The sequence below is a fragment of the Lissotriton vulgaris genome, chromosome 7, assembly GCF_964263255.1.
Source record: "Lissotriton vulgaris chromosome 7, aLisVul1.2, whole genome shotgun sequence".
Classification (NCBI taxonomy): domain Eukaryota; kingdom Metazoa; phylum Chordata; class Amphibia; order Caudata; family Salamandridae; genus Lissotriton; species Lissotriton vulgaris.
This window is the reverse complement of record NC_141695.1, coordinates 293024920-293051039: the sequence shown is the minus strand read 5'-3', so window position 1 is coordinate 293051039 and position 26120 is coordinate 293024920. Positions and strand designations below refer to the sequence as shown.

Genomic DNA, 26120 nt, shown 5'->3' with positions numbered 1-26120 from the left:
CGATTGCGAGCACAATCCGATCACGGCACGAAGAAGGAGCGGAGCAACACTCGGCAAACGACAGAGACAAGGTACGAACAGCCCCGCACAATCGCGCGCCCCCCCCCCTTAATGACAGACGAGGAAAATAACCCGGGGGAACCAAGAGAAGAGTGAGAAAGCGGCACGCCTGACTCTAAAATGGCGGCCGCTTAAGACATTCTCACACGATCTTCTCGTCACCGCCCATAAGCAATGACAAGAGATTCAGCCCAGATGATATAGCGGAGGAGGTCTGACAAATAGGACATTTGTAAGGAGCAAATATAGAACACGGATAAAATAGAAGAAGGAAATGGTCCAACGCTATCAACATGTCGCCAGCTATGATCAACAACACAGGGCATAGACACTGAAAAGGGACTATGTACCCATCGCCACCAAAACATTAACACAGGAGCATAGAAACAGAAAGTGGTCCGTGTACCCATCGCCAGCAAAGCATCAACAGGTGCTACTTGTGATAGATCTTATATAATAGAACTTATGATAGTTCAATCCATCACTGATAGGGGGCAGGATATATTATAAAATGAAAGTGGACTTACTACAGAAGTGGAAACTTAGATAATGCCCTCCCCCACAGAACAACAATAAACACTGAAAGGGGAAATTTCGAAATTTTGAAATTCTGATACGTGATCTATCTGCCAATACTGGGAATAATAAGGTGATTACCACGGTTCACTGACAAGGGATCAACTCAGATCAAATCAACATAATTTGACAACAGGAAAGTGAAAATGGATGAAAGAGGCCAAGTGACGATAGGCCCTAAAACACAGAATATAAAATATCCCTCTAATCTATCCAAAAATGCTGCCAAAAAGTTCAAACACAACACATTGAGAAAAAACCCGGACATATTGTTCGCCGACCCATACTTTGATATGGTTAAAGGCATCATAATGAATGACTTGATTTTCCACACTAATAAAACAGCGAAATGGCGCAATGCCCTCATAGAAATGCTGGTCATAACAGAAATGAAAAAGATCCCTCATGGCACAAAAATAATGACTTCCCCATCAAGAAGTTGCAATGCTGAACTATGCACCACTTTATATAAAACGGGAATAGTGTTGATACAAGCAGCCAATAGGGACCTTGAGGAATTTGAGAAGACTTTCCTAATAGTAAAAGAAACCCTGGAGAGACCAGGATACCAACTACCCATGACCCAGCATGAAGCCACGCGGGACAACAGTGTCAATACAACTAGAGACATCATCCAACCAGGGGGCCATAACTCTCAAACTCCCAGCTTTGGAGATATAACGGAAACTGAGATGGTATCCTTAGAGAATAAGACGGAAAGAACAGGGAGGTCTTCCAATCTGGCTAATGAAGAGCAGAGCCTGACCCACAAGGAAGAGCTGATTCAAGTTACCAGCAGAGAACTCGAGAACGTTGAGCTAACTATCCAAAACTTAAAGGAATACTCAGAAGGACCAAACCTGCAACAAAACCTGACACTACCAGATATCACACTTGAAAACATCGACTCCAATACTAGAGACACCAATCAATCAGATGGCCAGAACAACCAAACCCCAAGGAAAGAACAGGTGCCGCTAACGCACAACTCCACCGTGCTGGAAGAGTGTACCCCAGCTCCAAGCGAATCTCTCCAGGAAGCCAATGATATGAGCAAGGTAGATGATATCGACCTTCCCTATCCTTCCTCGAATACGAGACCGGAATCCCGCAGATCCCTACACACAAAAACATCCCTTACCAAGGAAAGATTTGTGGGAATGAGATCAGATCAGTTGCAGAGAAGAGCAAACTGCAATGCTCATCCGACCATGTCTACCTCACACAAGAACTCATCCCGAACACGGAAAGAAATCAAGGAGCTCCAGAAACTTGTTGGTAACCTGGCGCAAAACTCGTTGAAAGTCTCACAGACAATTGGAAAAATCTGGGAGACGATGATAAGCACTCACACCAAGGTTTCACACATCCAGAATCTGGTACTTAGAAACAATAGACCTAACAGGACCAAGCCCTTGTCGAATGAAGAAACTAGGGCCTTACTCAGGTCTTATGAACAACCTGCCCGTAGTAAGGAGGAGAATATCAAAACAGTACCTATTGACTCTAGTAGAAGGGCCAGAAAGAATGACAGGAAAGCAATTCACCAAAATCTACAACATATTCAGCTTATTGCATCTGAATCGGATAATGGAAAACTAGTTAAATCACAGAAACCCCTGAACTGCCTTCTACTTAATTGTCGTTCGGCAACTAAACATGCAGCAGACATAGCCGCCCTCATCATCAATAAGGAAATTGATCTGGCCATCCTCACGGAAACATGGCTCAATGAATCATCTTCTCCTACCATGGATCTCTTAATACCGCCACAATATAACATCGTCAGACTAGACAGACCAAGGAATGTGGGAGGAGGCATAGCTTGCATTCACCGGTCGGAGATCGAGGTCGGCCATTTCCATTCTGACCCCTTAGAATCCTGTGAATACCTTGGTATTAATGTGAGAACACCAAAGAATCAAAGTTGCAAGTTGCATATATTTTACCACCCACCAGGAGAGAACGCAAAGTTCACCGAACAACTGATGGAGATCTTAACGACCAACTCTAATTCGGACGCCAATAACATATTCCTAGGTGACTTTAACCTCCATTGGAATGACGGCGGTGACAAACTTGTCAACTCGCTTAAAGACTTCCTCAATGAGCTAAAACTTGTACAAGCTTGCAACCAACCCACTCATTCACGAGGAGCGACCTTAGACTGGATTATCTCAAGAAAGGATGAGACATCTATCCTTGCTATAGACCCATGTGACTGGTCTGACCATCACATCATAACATTCGCGATACCTACAATGACAAAGGGCAGGACCGTGCAACCACGCAAGCTCAAGAAACTGACCCGAGACACAAAAGAGGCTAACATTGATCTACTGGTGAAAAGGTGTGAGAAAGACCTGAAGCCACCCAACAATAAGCAAAATGTCAATGAGTTGACGGATCACTACATAACCTCGATCGGTAATATCGTCAATGACACCATGCCCCAAAAACTGAAAAAGGTATCAGAGAAACCAAAAAATCCTTGGTTTAACGAATCATTGAATGAAGACAGGCGCAAACTGAGAATGGCCGAAAGGAGGTGGAGACAACATCCCTCCTCCCCCGAGCTGAAAGCACTCAGAAAAACAAGGAAAGAATACAACAAAAAAATAATCAACTCCAAAAAAGAATTTATCAGAGATGAATTGGACAGTGCCAGAAACAGACCACGAAAACTCTTCGAGATTCTAAAACAACAATCAAATAAACTAGCCAAAACGGTGTTAGAGAATACAAAGACTCCCATAAGCTGCGAGGAATTCTCCGCATTTTTCACGGAAAAATCTAAATTGCTTGAAGATGATCTTACTACTGCAGCAACTAACCTTAAGACATTGCCTCCACCTAGTAACGAGACCAATTTCTCCCCGGAGAGTCTCCAAACTAAAAATAAGGCAAAATGGGACACATTTGATCTATTCGACCAGGAAAAGATCGCCAGAACGCTGGCGGAACTCAAACCGAATAACCACTTTCAAGACCCTTTACCAGGAAAGTGTGTAAGAGAAATCAGCCACACTCTAGTTCCAATATGGACCGAGATAATAAACACCTCACTGGCACAAGGAACCCTCCCGGACTGTCTAAAAACAGGGCAGGTGATGCCCATCCTCAAAAAACCGACAGCTGATGCTACAGACCCGAACAACTATCGGCCAGTGACCAACATCCCTCTACTGGCTAAACTCATTGAGAAATGCGTACAGGGCCAACTAAGTCAACACATCGCTAAATTCTCGCTTCTAGATGATTGCCAATCAGGCTTCAGAACAGGGCACAGTACTGAAACTGCGATCCTGCACATTGTTGATGACGCCCTACAAGCCCTAGACCGAAATCAATCTTGCCTACTGATCCTCCTAGACCTATCATCAGCATTTGATACGGTAAAGCACAAAGTGCTAATGACCAGACTACATGACAGGATGGGTCTGTCTGGAAACGTGCTGAAATGGTTCAACTCTTTCCTACAGAACAGGTCTCAGCGATTCCTGGTTAACCAAGCAATCTCATCCCCGAGCCCCAACGCAGTCGGGGTCCCACAAGGCTCAACGCTATCACCAGATCTATTCAACTTATATGTAGAACCTCTCACGGAGATCCTCCAAAAATCTCAGGTATCCTATCACATGTATGCGGATGACACGCAATTATACTTAAAGATCGCCTCCCTTGAGGACATTGACTTAATGAACAAGACACTAAAGAGTGCTTTGCGATGGTTAACAATGAACCATCTGAAACTAAACGCCCAGAAAACAGAATTCCTACTAATCTCACCAACAAGGAGCCAATCTGAAGTTAAAGAGTGGACTAAATTGGTGACAGCGCTAAACTGCACCCCGACCCTAGTTAGTTCAGCCAAATCACTAGGAATTACACTAGATAAGAACCTCGACATGAAAAACCATATTAACTCGTTGGCCAAGAGCGCCCGCTTCCACTTGACTTACTTAAGAAAACTGAAACCCTTTATCTCTGAGACAGATCTAAAACTGGCTATCCAATCACTAGTCATCTCGAGGATCGAATACGGCTGCACCATATTAGCTGGCTTGCCAAAATCATCCACAGCACCACTAAAAGCCTGCCTCAACGCAGGGGTGAGACTCATTACGGGAACGAAGAAATTCGATCACATATCTCCTCACCTGAAAGCACTAAACTGGCTACCTTACGAGGCTAGAATTCAAATGAAGATGGCCTGTATCACGCATAAAGCTGTACATTACAACACGCCTAGATACCTAGCCAAGAAACTTAAGCTCTCAGGAGGTAACAGATCAACTAGAAGCGCAAAAGATTTGCTATTACGACCAGCCTTTTTCCACAAGAAAAAGACCTACAACCGAGCATTCTCCGGAGCTGCCCCCAGAATCTGGAATTCACTCCCTCCAAACATCAGGAAGATTCAAAATACAGCAACATTCAAACGAGAACTGAAGAGCCACTTGATGAGTAAATACCCTACTTAGAGAAACCTACCGATCACTGGGATGTGCAATTCAGCTACTAAGGGCCGCCCTCTTCTTGGAAAATTGGAAGATCATCAGCGGATAAGGAAATGATGCCGTGCGCAAGCCGAGACTTGACACTTTGCTGCTACCTCATATATGTGTGAACTTTAACAATATCTCACAGTCATACTATAGAACTTCTGACACTTTGCTGCTACCTCATATATGTGTGAACTTTAACTATATCTCACAGTCATACTATAGAACTTCTTTCTCACTTGATTTATTTAGCCATATATGTGGAACCTTTAACTATATGTCACAATCATTCTATATATCTTCTACCGCACCTGATTTATTTATACTTATTATCCTTGATATGCACTGGGACGCCTCATAACCCTACCTCAACGAGCATGGTTTGTTTCTATGACACAAGCCAAACCTTGCTCGCCACCTAATGCTAATTGCACAGTCATTTTGAATATATTTATTTAATCTCGTCCATACAGTATATCGCTTTCTACCTCATTATTCTCTTGTTGTCAGTACTGCTTTTATAATGTCTATATGTAATTCTTTCCTTGTTAAGCGCTCTGATACCCACGGGTCTTGTTCGCGCTATACAAAACATTATAAATAAATAAATAAATAAATAAATAAAATGGCGATGCCTCCTCTGGGGCGGTTGGGCAATCTTTCCGGGTGAACTAGTATCCTTCAGGGATGGCGTTTGCGATGTCTGGGCCGGAGGCGGCATGCATCTAGGTTTCGGTGAGGAAGGAGAAGTCCAGGGTGGTGCTGTCGAGGATGTCCCAGATTTCCGTGGCGTGTCTGTGGAGGGAGCAGATGTTGAAGATGCATCTCAGGGTTTAGGGTATAATGGAGTTGGTGCTGGAGGGAGGTGGAGGGTCCTGGGTCTCGGCAAAGGTGAATGAATGGCGGCAGTGACAGCAGGTGAAAGGTCTGTGGGTGTCAAGTGGGGAGGAGGGCTTGCAGTTGATGTTCTTTCCAGCTTTCAGTTTGTGGAGAGCTGAGAAGCTGTAACGCTGGCGGGCCGGAGGGCTAGGGGTCCTGGCATTGTTCAAAGTCAGGTCGCAGCCGGGCGCAGATGGGCTTGTGTTTAGCTCGCTTTTGGCATACCTGCGGCTCGCCTGCCATTAAATAGGGGAGGGAGAGAGGGAGATGCAGCTGAGAGGCTGGAGTGGGGTGAGGGACAGCGGGGGCAGCAGTGGCGGGGAAAAAAGTGGGCAAAAGACGTGCAGTGAAAATGGGCACTGGGGCACCAATCAAGGTCACTGGCATGAGAGTAGAGCAGAAACAAGTCAAATAAAAAAGAAATACAGAGGATAAGAAGCAGAAGCAAGCAGAGATGTGAGGCAGAGCGGGCACCTGCCTCGAACCGGGGTCAGCTCAGAGCAGGAGACAGAGGCACTTCAGGTGGAGCTACGGGTCTGGGAGAGCAGCATCTTGGCCAAGGTCAGGGGACTTGCTCGCTTGGGTATTCAGCGGCCGTCATTAAATAGAGGAGGAGGGAGGGAGGCGCCGCTGTGAGGCAGGAGTGTGGGGAAGGGCTGCTTGGGCAGCATTGGTAGAGGAAAAGCGGGAAAAAGACAGGTGGCGAAAATGGGCAGAGGGGCACCAAAGAAGGGCGCGAGGACAAGAGTGGGGCCGAAACAAGGCAAATAAAAAAGTAATACAGAGGAGGAGAAGCAGACTGATGACCTTGTCGTGTCTCAAACTGTTTGGGACAAGACTGAGCTGATGGTTCTTGGCAACACCCCGCACCCCTCCATTGATTCCTTATGGCTATCCTGTCTTGGACATGCCCCCATATCAAAGGACTCAGTTAAGAGCATGGGCGTATGGCTGGATAGGGCTCTGAATTTTGACCATCAAGCTGCCAAACTTTCAGCCGTCTGCTTTGGCATACTCAGGCTCATCCGGAAAATCCGTACCCTACTACCCTTCAAGGCGAGGCAGATTATGATTCAGGGGCTCATTTTGTCCCGCCTGGACTTTGGCAATGCCCTCTATCTTGGGTCCCCCCAGGCGACCCTAAATAAGCTCCAAGTTACTCAAAATTGTGCTGCCGAACCCTTCTTCAGATCCCCCGTCGCTGCCCCGTCGCAACTGAACTTAAAACCCTCCACTGGCTCCCAATCAGGAGCAGAATTGAATTCAAGGGCCTGTGTATTGCCCACCGTGCCTTCTGGAAAAAGGGTGCCACCATCGACCACACTCTGATCACCCCATACCACCCAAATAGACAGCTCAGATATGCCTCCTCCTTCCAGGCCACCATACCCAAGATCCGGAGAGCCAGATGTGGCGGCCGATCGTTCTCCTACAACGCAGCACAACTTTGTAACTTCCTCCCCATCCATCTGCGATCAGAACCCAATGTTCTGCCCTTCCGCAAAGATTAAAAACCCTGTTGTTCAATAAATCAGACTAGCTCCCACTGTTAATTTACATCCGCCGTCCAGAGCGCTAGGACGCCTCAGAGTAGCTACCACGCTTTTAAAAAAAAACAACAAAAAAAACAAGCAGGCAAAGATGCGAGGCAGACCAGGCGCTGGCCTCAAACCAGGAGCAGGAGACAGAGGCACTTCAGGTGGAGTTGCGCGCCTGGTAGAGCAGTATCCTGGCGAAGGTCAGGGGACTGGCTCGCTTGGGTGTGCAGCAGCCACCAATAAATAAGGGGGGAGGGAGGTAGGGAGATGCAGATGGGAGGCAGCAGCCGGGGGAGGGGCCACAGGGGCAGCAGCGGTGGGAAAAAGACAGGCAGCGAAAATGGGCAGGGGGAACCAAACAAGGGCACAGGCACAACTGTAGGGCAGACACAGGGCAAATAAAATAGAAAAACAGAGGAGGAGAAGCAGAAGCAGGCAGAGACGCGAGGCAGAGTGGGTGCCGGCCTTTAACCAGGGTCAGTACAGAGCAGGAGACAGAGGCACTTCAAGTGGACTGTGCTCCTGGGAGGGCAGTGTCCTGGCCAAGGTCAGGGGACTTGCTCACAAGCTACCAAGGGTTGAGCATGGGAACAGGTGTTCTGCTGATGAGCTACAATTACTGCCATATTTCCTCTCTTATGCAATGGTCAGGCACTCATCCGCCTTTATACAGAGAGGTTTCCATACATTGGAAAACATTTTCCGGCATTTGTAACTCCACACATGCTTCTATTTTTTCAAATTAAGGCAACTATTTAAAACCCGATTCTCTCGCCCTTTATTCCACCGTGGGGAAGAGAAGCGAACACAGCTAGGACTATGGAGAGAGATGTACCTTGATGTAGTAAGTGTATGAGTGGTAGTATGGAAGTGTGCTTATATGAAGCTAGAGCACCCCAACCAGGAAAACTTTCCTTTAAATGTGAATTACAATTTTCCTTTTTCCTAGAGTGTGACTACAGGGGTCTCTACTTCATCCTCCTCTCATGGTGTGTGTAGTAACCACCAATGAGAATGACTGTGAGCCAGTCTCACAACTGTGTAAATGACAATCCATGTGTGTCTCACGTTTGCAGTGACATGTGTTTTCATACAATAGCCATTATATGTATACTGATGCATGTGTGGCAACTTTGACTGCAGTTTTTAATTTTACTTTGACCGAATCACTCTCAGGATACCCATTCCTGATGGCAATCTCAATTTCTTTTTTACAGCAAGTCCACCTACTCATAGGAGCCCACATTTCTTTCATCCTGGGCCATAAGGGCAGAAACAGTGATGGGATACTAATTCCCCATCTTCACAGTTTCCATTTTAATATCTAGTAGTTGCCATTTGAATAAATGTATTTTTGGCACTTACATTGATTTTTGAACTATCACTCACTGTCACTGGCCCCTACTTGGAGTTAGAAGTGCCTCCCTGTCTCCAGGTGTAGGCCTGCTCTCTATCAAACCAAGGTTTTAGAGAGTGAGGACTGCCGATGATGAAGCATGACACCTGGTGGAATGTGAGGACAGTCCTTCATTTTTTTGTGAGATGCCAGGCACTCGACTTAGCACCTTTTAACTTCGGTCTTCTTTCACTCAGTGTAGCTTCTTTTGTGTACACATTTAAGTATGGAGGCTAGCTCATCTTGAATAACCTGTGGCTCTAGTTCTCTCACCTGGGATTTACCACGTTTTTTTTGTGAAAAATGTATTGAGACCTCTACTGAGCCCTTGACTGTGGTAGTGACCTTATTGCCAGTGGAAGATGCCCATTTGCCACTACTAATAACCCACTTTCCAACGGGGTCTAAGGTACTAAATATCTAGATGTTAATGCAGTGAATACCTTGTTCCTTAATAGATATGCCTTGTGGAAATTTGCAGTAATGTGCCACATTTGTTCTTCATTGAGATTCATCAAGTCCACTCACTTCTTACTGATCAATTCAAGTATTGAATATTTCCAGAGTAATATTTCACAAAAAATAACTCAGCTATTTTCTCTTTGAAAATCAACATATATATATGATCACTAATTACAGGATCTGCCATATATGCTTCACAAATAGACCTGTGCTAATATTTCCTCTAACCACAGTGATTCCTTCAAGCAAATATGTCCTAATCACATACCTTTGTCTACCTAAGAGTATTTAATTATTAGCTGACTCTATCATCCCTCCAGCCTATATCTTAAAAACTGACAACTAGAATGATGTCTTAAAGTGCTTTTATTTTTATTCGTTGAGGCCAGTAATTGTCTACACTAAGATACTTTGCAAATATATGGACATAGTGACATATTGCTCATACATTACCCTTAATGCACACTTTGTTCATCTTTAGAAGTTCAAATACACTCTCTGAATGCAATCTGTTTTACTTGGGTCATCCACCTCCACCCTTCTCCCGCTGTCCATACTCTTGCAGTCCTCTACTGCCCTCTTCCCACTGTCTGTCATCTTGCTGCCCCCTCCTGTCCTTCTTTCGCAGTCTCTCATGTTGCTAAGCCACATCCTGGCATCCTCCTGCTGTCTTGTCATATTGCTGCACTGTGCCACCCTCCCCCCACTGCTCATGTTGGACCATTCTTACCCACCAAAATAAAAAATCACTTTGACCGGGCCAGCACTGGCCTCATCATTGTACTTTTTTAACTCTATTAGATGAGGCGTCCTACCACATTATTATTTGCCCCTTCCTAACCTGTCCTAACAATCTGCTCAAAAAGTACTTGCCCTGCAGCTGAGTGCACGTTTTTTCTATTTGAACATGGTATCCATTCCAATACACATATCGGGTTTCTAGAAAGGAACAGAAAACATGCAGTGCTGGATGAGGCATATAGGTGGCTGTCTGCAGAGCTGTATGAAGGCACAGTGGGTCCCCACTTTAGGCACACACCACAGCAGGGGAAGATTCTCCATTAGGGCTCTGGGGCTGTGCCCACCTGATATTCCTTCAAATTCCTGTACTACGATTAAATAGATCAATCTATTTAGAGATACAATTGTATCTCTAAACAGAATGATGCATTTAAGTGTGGGCTGTGTGTCCCAGGCTGCCTGCCCTGCCACGCTCTGAAGCACGACGCAGGGCTTACTGTTCCAATGCCCTTCATAATGAATCATTGCCATTGCCATTGCCATTGCCATTGTAGTCTATGGCACTATCCACTGTAGGCCAGTGATACTTTCAGTTTCATATATACAGGGCAAAATGCAAAAGTAAATACATTTCTAAAATGTGAGTGAGTGTGCAAGTCATGAAGTGAGTTAGATGCAAGGAAGTGCATTCTGAGAAGAGTGAAAAGAGGGTGCTGAGGAGGAAAGAGAGGTCGTTGAAGGTGTGCAGATTGATGAGATGTGCAAAGAAAAAGTACATATATATCGAATATAATGTGCACATAACAGAAGGCCAATACTCCTTTCACAGACTTCATTACTATTGAAAGTTCAGAAGTGAAACATTTTGAAGGTTAACTATTTATAAAATATCCTTTCTTGTTACTCATTTATGTTAAACAGCTAACAACCATTCACAAAGCCAATTGTACCGACAGGTTTTAGGTGTAGGTCAGGTGTTGTATTATATATCTGGATGCAATTACATCTCAGAGAGAAACCAAAATACCAGTCGGGTAGCACAGAATGGGAATCACAGTAATTTATTTTGCTTGTTCCCTTTTAAAGAGGCAACACATTTTTCATCCCACTTACAGAACTACCCTCATATATTTCTTCATGAATGATTGCAATCAGCAGCTGTGGGTCCTTCCAGAAGTCTGGTTAGAGCTTTCCCAGTTGATGCTGGGCAAGCACGGATGTATGACGTTACAACGCATGCTTTTACCATGCATGCCTTTACAACGCGGTTTTTACATCGCAATCCATTACAGCGCATAGCGCTTAGAGGTGCTGGATAGTGAAAAGTTTAATTTTCTATTCTAACTCCAGTCCCCGTGGACACTAGGGAAGGTGTTGGATAGAAAATTAAACTTATTCCCTATCCTAGAGCGCCCCCCAGCGCAATGCGCTGTAATGGTTTGCGTTGTAATGCCTGCGTTGTAATGGTAGTGCGTTGTAAAAGTTTTGTTGTAAAGGTTGTTTACCGGCAAGCACACACTGTGAAAGGCTGAAGTTATCACATTGTACTATTTACACATTAAGGTAACTGTTGAACATATTAATGTGGTTAGATATTGGGCAGTTTTTTATGTGTTTAATATTTCAAAACTTAACATTCCCACTACTTCTCAAGCCTTGCTTTATCAATAAATTAATTTGCTTTAAAATGCACCATTTGCCAATCTGTTTTTCAATTTTTTTATCTGTATGAGTATCCAGTCCAGACCCCAAGTTTGTCCATTAAGCTAACCTGTATTGCTTACTACAAACAAGTCATACCAAACCTTTACTCCTCTTCACTTTCAAATGTTGCTAGCTGCCACTGCATCTCGGTAGCCCACCCTAAGAATGGGGGGCACACACACAGGCACATGCACACACAAACATGACCACAGATATACACACACCAACCCTCAGACACATTCACCCATGCAAACCCAACCACAATACACACACAGGCACCCAAATGTATCCAAGATACGCACACAAACACAGGCACAGACACACGCATATACACACAAACAACCACAGATAAACACACATAAGTACATGCACCCACAAGCACAGACACTCACTTACACAGGTGAGCCCACACAGACAGGCAATCTAAAGCACACAGTAGCCCCCCAAACAATCACACATTCACTCCCATGATGCAAAAATGCACTCAGATGAGTACACACACTTCACACGAACAAACACAGGGACACAAAATGCACACACTTTCTCATGCACACAAATACAAGCAGGTCCACAAAGACATCCACATAGAAATACACATACACATAAACCCTCTCACAGGCACCAATATATGCAATCTCAAAACCCTACAGACACACACGTTCACAACGAAAACACAAAAGCAATATCAGGTATAACAATGCTTTTGAACCAGCTGTATCTCTTAAAGTGCACTCATCCCTGCTCCCTCCCAACCTTACACACTGTTTATTGTCTTGTTGCCGTGAACTGCAGCTCTACCAGCTGTCTCTCTTGTTGATTGTCTCCTCCCACCCTGGCTAGGTCATGGATTTTTTTTTCTAACTTTAGTAGCTGGGCAGCCCTGCCGCGTTGTTGCTTACTCCCCAAACTCTTGTTGCATGTCCATCCAGTCATGACACAAAACAAATGACAAAGCCAAACAACTTTTGTGTGTATGACATCTATTTGCCTTTGTAATGTTTTGCTAGTCATTTTGTGCAGTAGAGACTGCTGTGCAACAGGGCTGAAAGTAAAGAAAAAAAGTGCTATGATGCAGCCAGCATTGATCTTGTCATAGTACTTTTTTAGTCTTCCAGCCCTCATGCACAGCAGCAGGGCCGCTGCACAACATAGCTAAAAAAACATTGACAAAGCCAATTGGCTTTGTGAACGCTTGTTAATGAAACCGATTTTGTGTTTCCCGTTCACCTGCTAAAACTGCATGTCTTCACCTTACTTCACCTTCCCTTTCTCCGCCCACCCACTGCCAGAAGGGAGAGAGATACTCAAGTAACTCCAGAGGTATGCAGTGGTAATACTAGGAACTTTACCGGTGAAGCAATTCGGTAAGCAGAATTGAAGTAAGAAGTAATTCATTCCAACAACAGCTTATACATTCACAGAGCAATCTAGTTACCAGCTACCCTTCTCTTCCACTCCAACTCCCAGATACAGAATGTAGGAGGAAGCGTAACAATTCTAAAAGAACATTCTAATTGAGAATACTACACACCTTCCACCTAAAAAAGACATTTTTTTAAAAGAAAAAAAATTGGAGAAAGAAAAAGAAAAAAAATAAGGTGAAATTAATGAATAAAATCACGCAATTTGACAGAAGTTTGTTTGATACGAGAACTTTTCCTTATTTCCACATTGCCAGGTTCCACAACAACATTGCCCAAATGTTCGTCAGTGTTACAAGGTAAATAAGTAGCAGGAGCTTGGACATTGGTTGTACTTAAAGAATTAGGGCTTGCAGTATCAAAAATTGGTACATCATTCCCAAAAGTGTCTAACATGGCAAGAAAATTGTCAGAATTATCACCCAACTTGGATGAACAAGGCTGTTGTGAAATCATCTTAGAATTCCATTGTGTAGAATTCCATTCTACACAAAGAAATACGTCTAAAATTCCAAATTTTGCCACCCTCAACTCTTACAGCTTTACTAAAAACTTCCAGAACTCTGCATGGATCAGACCATTTAGCCCGCCTATTGCCCTGAAAACCACCAAACTTGACACGCACAAAATCGCCCACCTTAATTTTTGAACTACGAGTGGATATTCGCAGCAAATTACTTCTCATCCTTTCCTGATACTTCAAAACTTTATCTTTGACCTTAGCAAAATCCAATGTAGAATCACAATGTATTTTAACTTTCATCCACCAAGGTAAAAGTTTTAAACCAGGTTTTCTACCATGTAGCATCTCAAAGGGAGAAAAACCTGTTACAGAATTAGGAGAAGTACGGTATGACAACAAAGTCGCACAAAGTGCTTTTTTCCAATCCAAACCACTTCTAACAGCTAATAGAATAGACTCTTTAATAACTCTATTAAAGCGTTCTATTTGACCATTGGCCTGAGGATTATAATTAGAGACCCTTTTGTGTACAATTCCACATCTATCAAGAAACAATGTAAACTCTCTGCTAATAAACTGAGGACCATTGTCCGAAACAAGTTCATCAGGAATACCCGCCTTACAAAAGACTTCATCCAAAAATTCAATCACTTGCGCAGAACCAATCTTATCAACAATCTTCATCTCAGGCCATTTAGAGAAGTAATAGATTAACACCAAAGCAAACACATCCTTGCTGGGCGACAAATTCAGTGGACCAATAATATCAATGCCAAGTTTTTTCCGCGGACTTGTAACAAACTCAATAGGGGAAACATCAACAGCCAAAGGTTTGACAGATTTGTCACTTTTAGCACACGGAGAACATAGCCTGGCCCATTTGTCAACCATACCGTCAACACCTGGCCACCAATAGAATTCTCTTATGCGCCTTTTCATGCTGAACATGCTCAAATGGCCTTCATGAGCCATTGAAATTATTTTCTCCCTTAATTTGTTTGGAGGAACAATTTTATCACCTCTAATTATGAAACCATTACTAAACATAATTTCATCCTTTAATTTACAAAAAGATGAAAGATCACATGATAATTTACGTTCCTCAGGCCAACCTAATTACATACATTTTACTACCCCAGATAAATCATTGTCTTGACACATGGCAGCTTTCCATTCACTTTCAGAAATAACATCAACCGAAGCTTTGGACCTTTCCCCATTAACATCTTCAATGGAAAATGCTACATCGCAATCCATACAATATCAAGAGTGTCAGATAACGGTAACCGAGACATGCAATCAGCGTGCACATTAAAACGACCAGGAACATATTCAACCACACACTGAAATTCTTGTAATTTAGCAGCTAAACGTGCCAAACGAGCAGTCAAAGTTCTACCACCACCCGCCGCTAACATATTAATCAATGGTTTGTGATCAGTTCGCAAACGAAACTTGGTGCCCCACAAAAACTGTCTAAAATGTTGCACCGCCCAAGTACAGGCTAACAATTCCTTTTCAATGGTGGAATAATTACATTCAGCACCACGAAGAGTTCTTGATGCATATGAGACCACGTATTCTTCACCCATGCTTCTCTGCATTAGGACAGAACCTAACCCAACATTACTAGCATTTACAAATACAATGCAATCCTTCCCAATTTCAAATGGTCGTAGAAAAGGAGCATTCACAATTTCTTTTTCAGGTAATTCAAAAGAACACTGTTGTTCATTATTCCAAACAAATTAAAAAAATTTCTTTAGTAAAGATCTCAATGGATGAACTTTGGGTAGAATAGTCATGTGCAAATTTGTAAAATTCAGTAAGAGCAAGGAATGACACCAATTGTTCCTTAGTGGATGGAGCAGGAGCGTTGGAAATACTCTAAATGTGATTGAATTTGGGGTTGATACCTTGGGAAGAAATTTCAAGCCCAAGATATTCCATTTTACTTTGTCTAAATTTAAATTTAGAGAGTTTTAAAGTTAAACCTTTTTCTTGTACACATTGTACTACTTTATCCAAATTTTTATCATGGTCTTCATCATTCTTTCCAAAGATTAAAATGTCGTCCTGGAAGGCAATGGCACCATGACACCCCTCCAGAACTTCTTAAATGAGTCTTTGGAAAACAGACGCTGCACTGGCTAAGCCAAACGGCATGCAGTGATACTGAAACATACCCTCAGGTGTGATAAAAGTAGTTACAAATTTTGACTCCTCATGTAGAACCACCAGGTGATATGCACTAGCCAGATCTATTGTGGAAAAGACACAAGCACCAGAGAGAGCGAAAATTAATTCATGAATATGAGGTAAAGGGTGCCTGTCGATCCAAATTTCCTTATTTAAACTACGAAGGTCCACACACAAGCGAAGTTCGCCATTGCTTTAAAGCGATAAAACCACTGGAGAAACCCAGGGAGAAGACTCAGTAGGTTCAATGATCTTCTTTGACACTAAATCAGACAGAATTAATTTCGACTTGTCCTGATATGCTAATGGTACATTTCTAACTCTATGTCTGACAGGAACAGCAACCTCCTTGAAAATGATTTTATGTTAAAAATTAACAAATTCCCCCAGGTTATCAGTAAAGATCGAAGGAAATGTATTCCTTATTTTACCTGTGAACTCATCATTCTCAGGAGGTAACACATACACAGGTGGAGATGCATTAGGAACAAGCTTATTCCCATTTCTTGTTGATGAGGCCAACCGAGAATAAATACTCCTTTGGTTGCTACATAAACTTTCCCTCTGATTGTCCTGTCCTTAAATTTGAGGTCAGTCCATATGAACCCATCAAGATTAATTTTATAGCCTGAATAACCACCCGGTTGAATATCAGGTGGTAGTAATTTCGTAGAATTCCAACACTTATTGAAAATATTTCTACCTATAATAGTGTACTGGGCACACGAGTCAATTAACATAGAAATTTCTTTGCCATTTACTAAAATATTATCACTGGGAAAACTTTTACATTTGGTATCACCAACACATAGCAAACTATTGATATCCGTCACCTGTTCTGGGTCCTCGCCTTCTTCAAATGACACCAGATTAACTTTTTGTTAAGATCTACACATTTTCTTAAAATGCCCAGGTTTCTTGCATTTAATGCATAATTTGTTCCATACGGGGCAACCTTTGTAACCTCCTACATGGTCAGTACCACCGCATCTGTAACAAATAAATTGAGCCTTTTTTCCTAAGAACTTGTTGTCTTTTCCAAAATTCTCCTTTTTAGTAGAATTAAAGGAGAATTTCCTAGTATTTGTATGCTCTTTCACTATAGCTACTTCAGGAATTGTTTCCTTACTTTTAACTACGTGAACTCTAATTTCACTGACAAAAATTTCAGATTGTTCAATCCCTTTAGCTATATTTATCACTGCACTAAGAGAAGATTCTGTTCCCATCCATAAACGCTCTTGAATTTTCTTACTTTTCGTTTTCATCATAATTTGATCTCTCAACACTTGTTCAAAATTAATTGTTTGAAAAGCACATGATGCAGCTAAAGTGCGCAGTGCAGCCACATCATTTTCAATAGATTCATCCTCTTTCTGTGCTCGGGAAAAAAATGTAAATCTCTCCATAACTGTATTAATCTTTCTGCCAAATCTAATACTAATTTGTTTGACTAACATCAAAAACATTAATATCACCAGAACTTTCTATGGGAGGTAGATTGGCTAATTCTTTTAAACCTGCTCCACCGAAACAATTTCTTAAAAGTGCAAGCTTTCTCTTAGGGGAACAACCATCTTCCTCAAGTACATCTACATACGCTAAAAACATTGGATACATAAAATCCCATTCCATTTTTGGTTCAACTGCTACTGATAAGAAATGTGGTGGAGCAATAATGTTAGACATATTGAATGAAAGATATGACTAAAGTGATACTTAAATTTGTTAAACAATAGTAATGCACACATTTTTTTAGCTGAATCAGAGATTTAAATACAAAGAGAAAAAGAAGAAAAAAAAAACAACTTAAAATAATAAATGTAGTCACCGATGTCGAAACAGACGAGGTTTCTTTGATATACGATGTTCTATTATTGATATTATTGAGAAACACCAACTTGTTTTGCTCCGTGGACACGTTGCAATGTGAAAACAGACGAGGTTTCCTGAAAATGTGATGTTCTGGTATTGATATTGCCGATGCATCACTTCGCGTTGCTCCGTGGAAGCATTGCTAAGAGATGAAAGAGAAACAAAAATGGCGTCCAAAACATAACGTAGTGCGTGACGGTACGGGCTGATGTCAGGTCGCTGTAATAGTTGCGTGACGGTACACGCTGATGTCAGGTTGCTGTAATAGCTCATAATTGTTCAGTAACAAAACAATAATGGTGCTGCTGCCTGATATTGACAGCCGATGCCGATAGATACTGCAAACTGAGATTTGGCAAACTTCTCAAAGAAAATACACCACAAGAAAGGTCACTATCGGCTAAAATAGCTAGACAAAACCTCTGATGTGGTAATGAAATGTAGCGCAGATACAGAGTACCAAAGAATGATTTAAATTTCAGAACTTCTTGCTATATTTAATTTTTAAACAGTATCTTAAGAACACATGCACGTAAACGCTTCAATTTGGAATCAAGCCCAAAAAAAAAACTTGACTACAAAGGATCAGCCGCTGGTGCAATCAAAACACGTACTTTTGAAACAGCCACAGGTGCAATCAACACACAGATTCAAATAAATACCTTGAACAGAAGTGAACGCTGTTTGTGGAAAAAAAAATACCTCTTGTAGGGTTCTTCTTCTTAACACATCCCAAACGTCGCCAAATTGTGAAGTAATTCGGTAAGCAGAATTGATGTAAGAAGTAATTTATTCCAACAACAGTTTATACATCCACAGTGCAATCCAGTTACCAGCTACCCTTCTCTTCCACTCCAACTCCCTGATACAGAATGCAGATACAGATTGTAGGAGGAAACATAACAATTCTATAAGAACATTCTAATTGAGAATACTACAACCGGGTTATTAGAAAAGGATCCATATTCTAGTCTGGGTTCCTCTTGTCGATGTGAATAAGACTACCTATCTTTTACAAGTGCCCTTGAATTGACTTTGCTATATTTGACTTACTAAGTAGATGAATCCGAACCAAACAAGTTTATCTACTTTTCTTCTCGTAGGAGGAGGCCTTGGCTAGGAGCTGCAGACAGAGCATTTGCTCGGTGGCTCCCAGCAGATTACGAAGATAGGATTTCTCTTCCTCGAGGATGGATTAAGGAAAAGAGGTATTTTGGACATGCCCTGCCACTGGTAAGAATTGTCTTTTTGTAACTTGTATGCAACCTGCATTTATCAGTAGCGTAAGAAATCTCAACTGTAGGGGCATATTTATCGACATTTTGCTTCGTCCCTTGCACCGCACAAGGGGATGCAAAACCTAAATGAGATTTATCAAGCCACGCAAGGCTGGTCCTGAATAGCTTGATAAATCTAGAGCCACGCAAGGCATGGTCTTGAATAGCTTGATAAATTTAAAGTAACTTAGGCCAGTACAAATCGTTGTCTTGGGTTACTCTGCGGCAGGAAGGCATACCATGGATGGAGCAGGGTGTTCCCATGCATCCACCCATGATTTCTGTCACATTCACAGATCTACCAAAAATGGTAGACCTGGGAAAGTGTCAGAATCATGTGCCTCCCCACCAAAGGAGCAACAAGGAGAGATATCTTTATTTATTTATTTACATTTCTACTCAATGTTTCCTCTTTCAATATGTGGCCCTATATATTGTAAAGGTCATTATGATAATCACTGTAAAGGGAGAGTTTAATTCAACTTGCAAATCTGACAGATACCAGGATATTCAAAGGAAAACATCAGCATCAGAATATGTGAGCCATGGCCATGGCAATGAGTACCTCAAAGCTTAGATACTGTCCTGTAGCAAGAAAGGCATCAGTCAAGACTGTTTATTATTTGTGTATAATACATGCAGGCCTGCAAATCTCTGATAAAAGCCTGATTATAATTTCTGTATTACATGCAACTTTTTATGTCTCTAGTCCCCTGTAATAACAAACTCATGCAGCTGCACAACTGTCATAAGTTATTTCTAGTGAGTTCTGACCTCACAATGCCTGCTGCCAGACCAGCAGCCAAGGTGAAATGCACGATCACACAGGAAATAGCAACGAAAGGGTCCTGGTGCAGTAGAGAAAATAGATGGGAGATACTTCCTGCTCAAAGAGAAATACATGTATTCATAGATATGTATATATGTTTTGCCTAAGAGACAGGGTTTTTGTTGTATTTATGGCTAATGAGTGGAGGGCAACCCTGTATCTCTTTTTCCCTCTGGGCTCCTAATGAAATAGTACTTAAAAAACAGCCCTTGAGGATGGGGGTTCCCTGGACATAATAAGGCGCGGTATGGGGGTCATGCGGCCCCCCTCCCCTTTAATAAAAAAAGGCCTTGGTGATGGAGTTCACAGGGCCCAAGTCTCGTGGGCCATGTAGCCCCCTCCCTTTTAACAAAAAAAATGGCCCTGGTGTATTGGGTTCCCAGGGCCTAATGAGGGTCGGGAGGATGGTAGGAAGCCATGTGCCTCCCCCCCTTACTCCCCTCCACCCTCCTTTAAAATATGTAAGGATGGGATGGAGTCGTATTGGAGCAGGACAACAACTGATTTGCACATAGTTGGTTCCAAACTGACGTGGCATTTTGTGCTAAATAACAATGAATTGGGTTGCGGCCGAGTGATTGCTTAATTTGATTGATTTAAACAACTTTATTCAGCTGATAAAACAATCACGAAAGTATGCAAACATAAAAATAGGTAAAAAGCCTAACAATAATAAAATACATCCACATTTGATAGAAATTGAAAAGTTATATCACACGATAACATCCAAATAAAACCCTGTAAACACAGTTTAAATAAAGTGCATAGTGCCCCGTAATCATACATCAGTGAGTAGGAATCGATTTACAACAGTGCAAGTTTCCTCATACAAAAGTCGCTGGAGAAAAGATAAGCTGGAACACAATGTCCATTGATTCGTTAGCAACATTGTGACATGGGTATACTATCGCGTCTAAATTCGACTGGTACCCTGTAGGAAAACAAAGTAGGTACTTTACCGTTTTCGCACTAACCCGGAACAAAAAAGAACATTCCCAATTACTTCTTGGTTTCCACAAGTAACTGTCTGAATTAAACTCACATTTATCAGCAAGTAGTTTACAATAGTTGTTTTCAACCCTGACCCTCTTATCATGCAATTGAGCTAGCACCAATGAGGACACCTGTTTTTTGTCAATAGCAATGCATGGCTTTGTCATAAAATATGCGGGAAAGGCCAAACCCATCAATGAATCTTTCATAAATGACAAGCAAGAAATTAAGAGGCTCTTGTCAAATGCCAAACTGAAGAAAATGATGGCCCTTGTTAAAGATGCTTCATCAGTGGAGAAGTGTGGCTCAGTGATTAGAGCAGCAGACCCTGATGCAGAGGTCTAGCCTGGGACCTGGGTTCAATTCCCCGCCTCTGCTGGTCTTGGGCTCAAAAATTCCACGGACCTGATAATTCTTGGTGCTGTACCTATTCCAATCATGGAGTGCAACTCTGGGCAATAGCTTGCTTAATCTCCACAAGAGCCCCCACAATGCTAAGGATACCTGGCCTCCACCTTGGGGGTGCCCAGGAGTGGACGCCTCACAGGGAAAGCCAGGATGGGTTCCACAGCGGTATTCGTACAAGCGCCTTGAGACCCTTGTGGGTGAGTAGTGCGCTATACAATTTACATTTACATCAGTGCGCCAAATAGAAAGCCGCAATAATGGGGGTCTAGTTTGAATAAAATCAATCAGATAGATCAGACCCAGGTCACTATGACAAATATAATGTGAAGAGGATGCGAGGAGAGCCAAAAATCTCCTGTAAAAATAATTTCTTCCCTCGGTATTGCCGTACAATCAGCAAATCCCCAAACAGCTACCCCTTAGGATGCTTTTGGGGTACATTCATTGTGCTGCATAAATTTGAACCAGAGACTGCCCACTAGAGGGATGCAGAAGACTAACAAGTGAACCTGTTGATCTAGACAATTTTGCCCTGCTATGCAAAATGTGCAGCACCTAGGAGCGTGTCGCACTAAAAGTAACACCTAAGTAAGAGAAGGTGTTTGTCCTTATGGTGTTTGAACCGACTGTAATTTTAAGAGCCTGGTATCTCTTGGGGCCACACGTAATTAGAAAAGACTTTACAAAGTTAGTTGATAGACCGAGCATAGACATAAAGTTCACAAATGTATAAACTGACATTCACAAGGCCTTTGGTGTGCCGGCCACTAAAACCATGTTATCCACATACAAAAATGCTGGGAGCAGGCTACCATTTATCTTTCTAATATCCAGGATGTTGGCTGCCAAATAAGTGCCGAAATCGTTAATATATAAAATAAATATTAATGGGGCAAGTATGCACCCTTGGCACACTCCACTCTTGATCTGGATAGTATCTGACACTTCACCTCTTTGTCTGTACCATACGCTTGCTGTGGTTTTAAAATGAAGCAAGGCCAGTATATGAATTAGGCTCCCATCAAATCCCACAACGCGAAGGAGTTTTCAAAGCCTGTTACGATTAACGCAATCAAAGTCCATGGAGAAGTCCATGAAACCTAAATATAAAAGGGACTGTTTGACCACTGTATATTTTTTTTAACTCGTTTTTATTGCGTTTTCCATGTTAAAGGATTTTTGCACAGTAATATACATATTATTCACATGCATGTTTGTGTAATGTTTAGCCACTGTATACTTGCCAATCAGTAGGTTCAAATTTAGACACTGCTCCTCAGTGTCAATGCCAGGCTAAAAGCCATATTGGCAAGGATCCAGAATGTTATTTCCGAGCGCCCAATATTGAATCCTGTTATAAAGAACTTGACCAAGAATCTTTCCCGGTATGTCGATCAAAAAGATTGGGCGATAACTGGGGCTTTGAGAGACCATCTTTTTTAAAGATGGGGACTATAGTTGAGGTCGCTTAGGATCTTTGTATGGTAAAACGAGTCAAGCCATTTAAAAGCATTGGTTAACAGGGGATCCCATATATTCAAATTACATTTGATTAAATCGATGGGGACTACCGTAACTTCACGATGAGAGAAGTTTAACATTTTAAAAGAGTCAGGGGCCTGGCTGAATAAGGGTAGAAAGTTCAGATCAGTATCTGAATAAATCTTAACAGAGTGCTCAACACACACATCTCGCTCTATGGGACAACACATAGTGGTAGATGTCTGGTCTAAGGAGCGCATGCTAGACACGGCTTTCCAAAACAATTTACTGTCCTTTATGTGAGCTTTGTCAGTTAGAGCCTCACACTTTTGGGTGATAGCTTAATTTCTCCTGTGTGCAATTACTACTTCATACTCCTGCATAAAAGCCACCTCAGCGTGGTGTCCAGGGTTATTAACCAAGCCTCTACGCAATAAGCCATTTGCTAGGGAGGACACATGATCAAACCACTATGGTCATTGTGCCGCAGGTCTGTGGGGCTTACTGAGGGGCTTTTTAATCTTGTCACAAAGACCTAGAAAGGTGCTCACTACCTCTCCCTGATCTCCAGGGTCTGCTAAGCACCACAACATTTGATTGATATTCTCTTCTACTACCTTCTTCAGAAATAACACAGAATCAGACTTTTTTCAGCATAATCTTAGATTATCCTTAGATAGCCGGATCACAATAAAGCCAGTTGCTAACTTGGGAGTCTTTCTAACTAAGATGTCAAATGTTATTACAATGGGATTATGGTCACCAAAGTGAGTAGGTACAATGGTGCAATATAACAAACAATTTATCAGATTACCGGAGACAAATCCATAATTTATAACTGTATACCAATTTCTCACACTAAACGTGTGCACTCCTAAATTATCTCTGCCAGCTAACTCCATTGCATTATACAAATCAGATGAAATAAGAAGTGCCTCCAGCTCCTTACCCCTTCTGTCCCCACCAGCATCATCTTTTTAGTATGGTATTTACTTTTGGTTGGGAGTTCTGGAGTTAAAATCCCCTGCAAGACAAACATACAGTTGATCGCCTGCGTTTACTTCCATAATGGAAGAAATATAATCAAACACAACAGGGACATTTTTGTTCAAAAGATTCTGAAATTCATTATATTAAAAATAAACAAGATATAGCTCCAGGGTCCCCTTGTCTACCACTACTTGGAAATTATTTTCCTTTAATTCTAAAATCTCTGCTCAACCCTCAAGCAGAAAATTAATCCAAATAGATAGAGATAGAGGAAACTGCAGGGTTAGTAAAAACACACAAAACCTTAATAAGCTATAGGATCAATGTCCCACGTTTCCTGAAATAGCAAAACGTCATAAGTTCCTATGAACGCTTGCCACTCTGGGAGTAAAATACTAAAACGCACACCGACAATGCTCCAAATCAAGACTGATAATGGACGGAGTTGGCTTGAAACAGACACAATTTTAGCAATATCATTTAAATGAGATAGTTTAGGGGTGGGCCTACACATACCTGGACTATCGAGTCAGATGAAAACAAGACATCCACAGTCCAAGACCTTGCAGCCGAAACATCTCGCTGAACTGGGCACACCCTGTCAGTTGACCTCATTACCGTCAGCAAGTGGGTATTGCAATTGTCCGGTATGTCTTGATGGACAGTTTCAATCAATCTTATCCATCGGACCATAAAAAAGTAATTCCCCACCAACATCTTACAATTTCTATTAGCCCCAAGCCAATGAGCCACCTTATTCCAGACTTGCTCCGACAATTCTGTTTGGCCATTCTTCAACGGGGACACTCCCGCCTTAACCAAGACATATTGAGAAGCCTCAGGGGGAAGATTTACAATAGTGGTGCTAGGGTTTATTTCCTACGTAGACAGCTTTGGGTTATTTTGGGATACTGTAGCAGGATGACAAGGCATTGAAGTAGAACCTCGCCCCCCCCCCCCCCCCCCTCCCCTCAACCAAAGTGCCAGTGCCAGCCTCCGCTCCTCTTGGTGCATTACACGTGGCTGATGTTAAGTTCGACATGACTTGTGGAGGTGCTGTTTTCTCAGTGGAAATGCCAGGTGCCTTACCCTTACTCTAAGCATTGACAAAAATGGTCGCAATTGAAGAACCAAATGCAGATCGTGCCAGAAAAAGAGGAGTGGCAGGTGGTTTTAACAGTGTTGCCAAGTGTTTTCAATGCTTATTACACACTCTTGTATTGGGTTCCAGTGCTACCAATTTTGGTTAAAATGACTGAAAGAATGGTATATAATGAGCTCTCAGACATTTCACCCGTGACAGTCAGATTTCTACCCCAAACATTCTACAGAATCTATACTGCTAGAGATAACAGACACTCTGAAACTCATCACAGATAATGTCAGGAAGGTAGTGCTGATCCTGCTCAATTTGTCTTCTGCCTTTGATACCATCTCTCACAACATACTTTGGCCAGACTAAAATCTTGTGGCATTTCTGACACTGTACTGGCCTGGATGAAGTCCTTCCTGACCAACCGGAGGCAAGCGGTCTCTCTTGGCTCCTTCCTGTCTTCAGAACGCACCATTAGTGCAGGATTCCCACAGGGCTCCTCACTCAGTCCACTTTTCTTTTTTTCAATATATACCTGGCGCCGCTAATCTCCCTTATTTCAACATATGGGATTGTGATAACATCTTATGCTGATGATACGCAACTGATTCTGTCCCTTGATAAAAATTCTACGGATACAGAAGAAAATTTTAAACTCTGCCTTACGGAGGTCATCAAATGGATGAAAAACAACCACCTCCAATGTAATACAGACAAGACAGAAATCCTGCTGATAGCGCCAAGAAACTAATCAGTGTTAGTGCGCCAATAAATAATTTAATAACATAACATAACATAGGAAAAGACAATCCCTTTCAACCTAAGGCCTGAGGAAGTGGCTAAAACTCTGGGAGTGTTGTTCGACTCCTCCCTCTCTTTTAAACCCCATGGGCCTCATTTATGAGGCCTTGCGTCAGTTTTGCGCTGCTGATGCGTCACTTTTTGTGACGCATCGGCGGCGTAAAACATGCGCCTTGTTGCGCCATATTTAAAAAGTGACGCATCTAGGTAGATGCGTCACTTTTTAAACCCCTGCGCCACATTATACCTGCGTCAGGTATAATGTATGCAGAGGGGGCGTTCCCCCGCAAAAAGCCTCGTAATAGTGACGCAGTGAAATCTATGAGATTTCACTGCGTCACTTTTAGGACGCTGTTGCGTCAAAATCTTGCGCCTGCCTCACAGCAGGAGTAAGACTGACGCAAGCCCTTTCACATGGGGCTTTCCCC

General features: G+C 42.3%; 1 protein-coding gene across 1 annotated transcript in view; it reads left to right on the top strand.

The window, feature by feature from the left end:
• Nucleotides 1-26120, top strand: part of LOC147701416 (myeloperoxidase-like) — a 236909-nt gene that overhangs the window by 85154 nt on the left and 125635 nt on the right. Inside the window, exon 6 of the mRNA XM_086930101.1 lies at nt 18923-19052. Coding sequence (XP_086786227.1) covers nt 18923-19052 — 130 coding nt within the window. The remainder of the gene's footprint in view (nt 1-18922; nt 19053-26120) is intronic.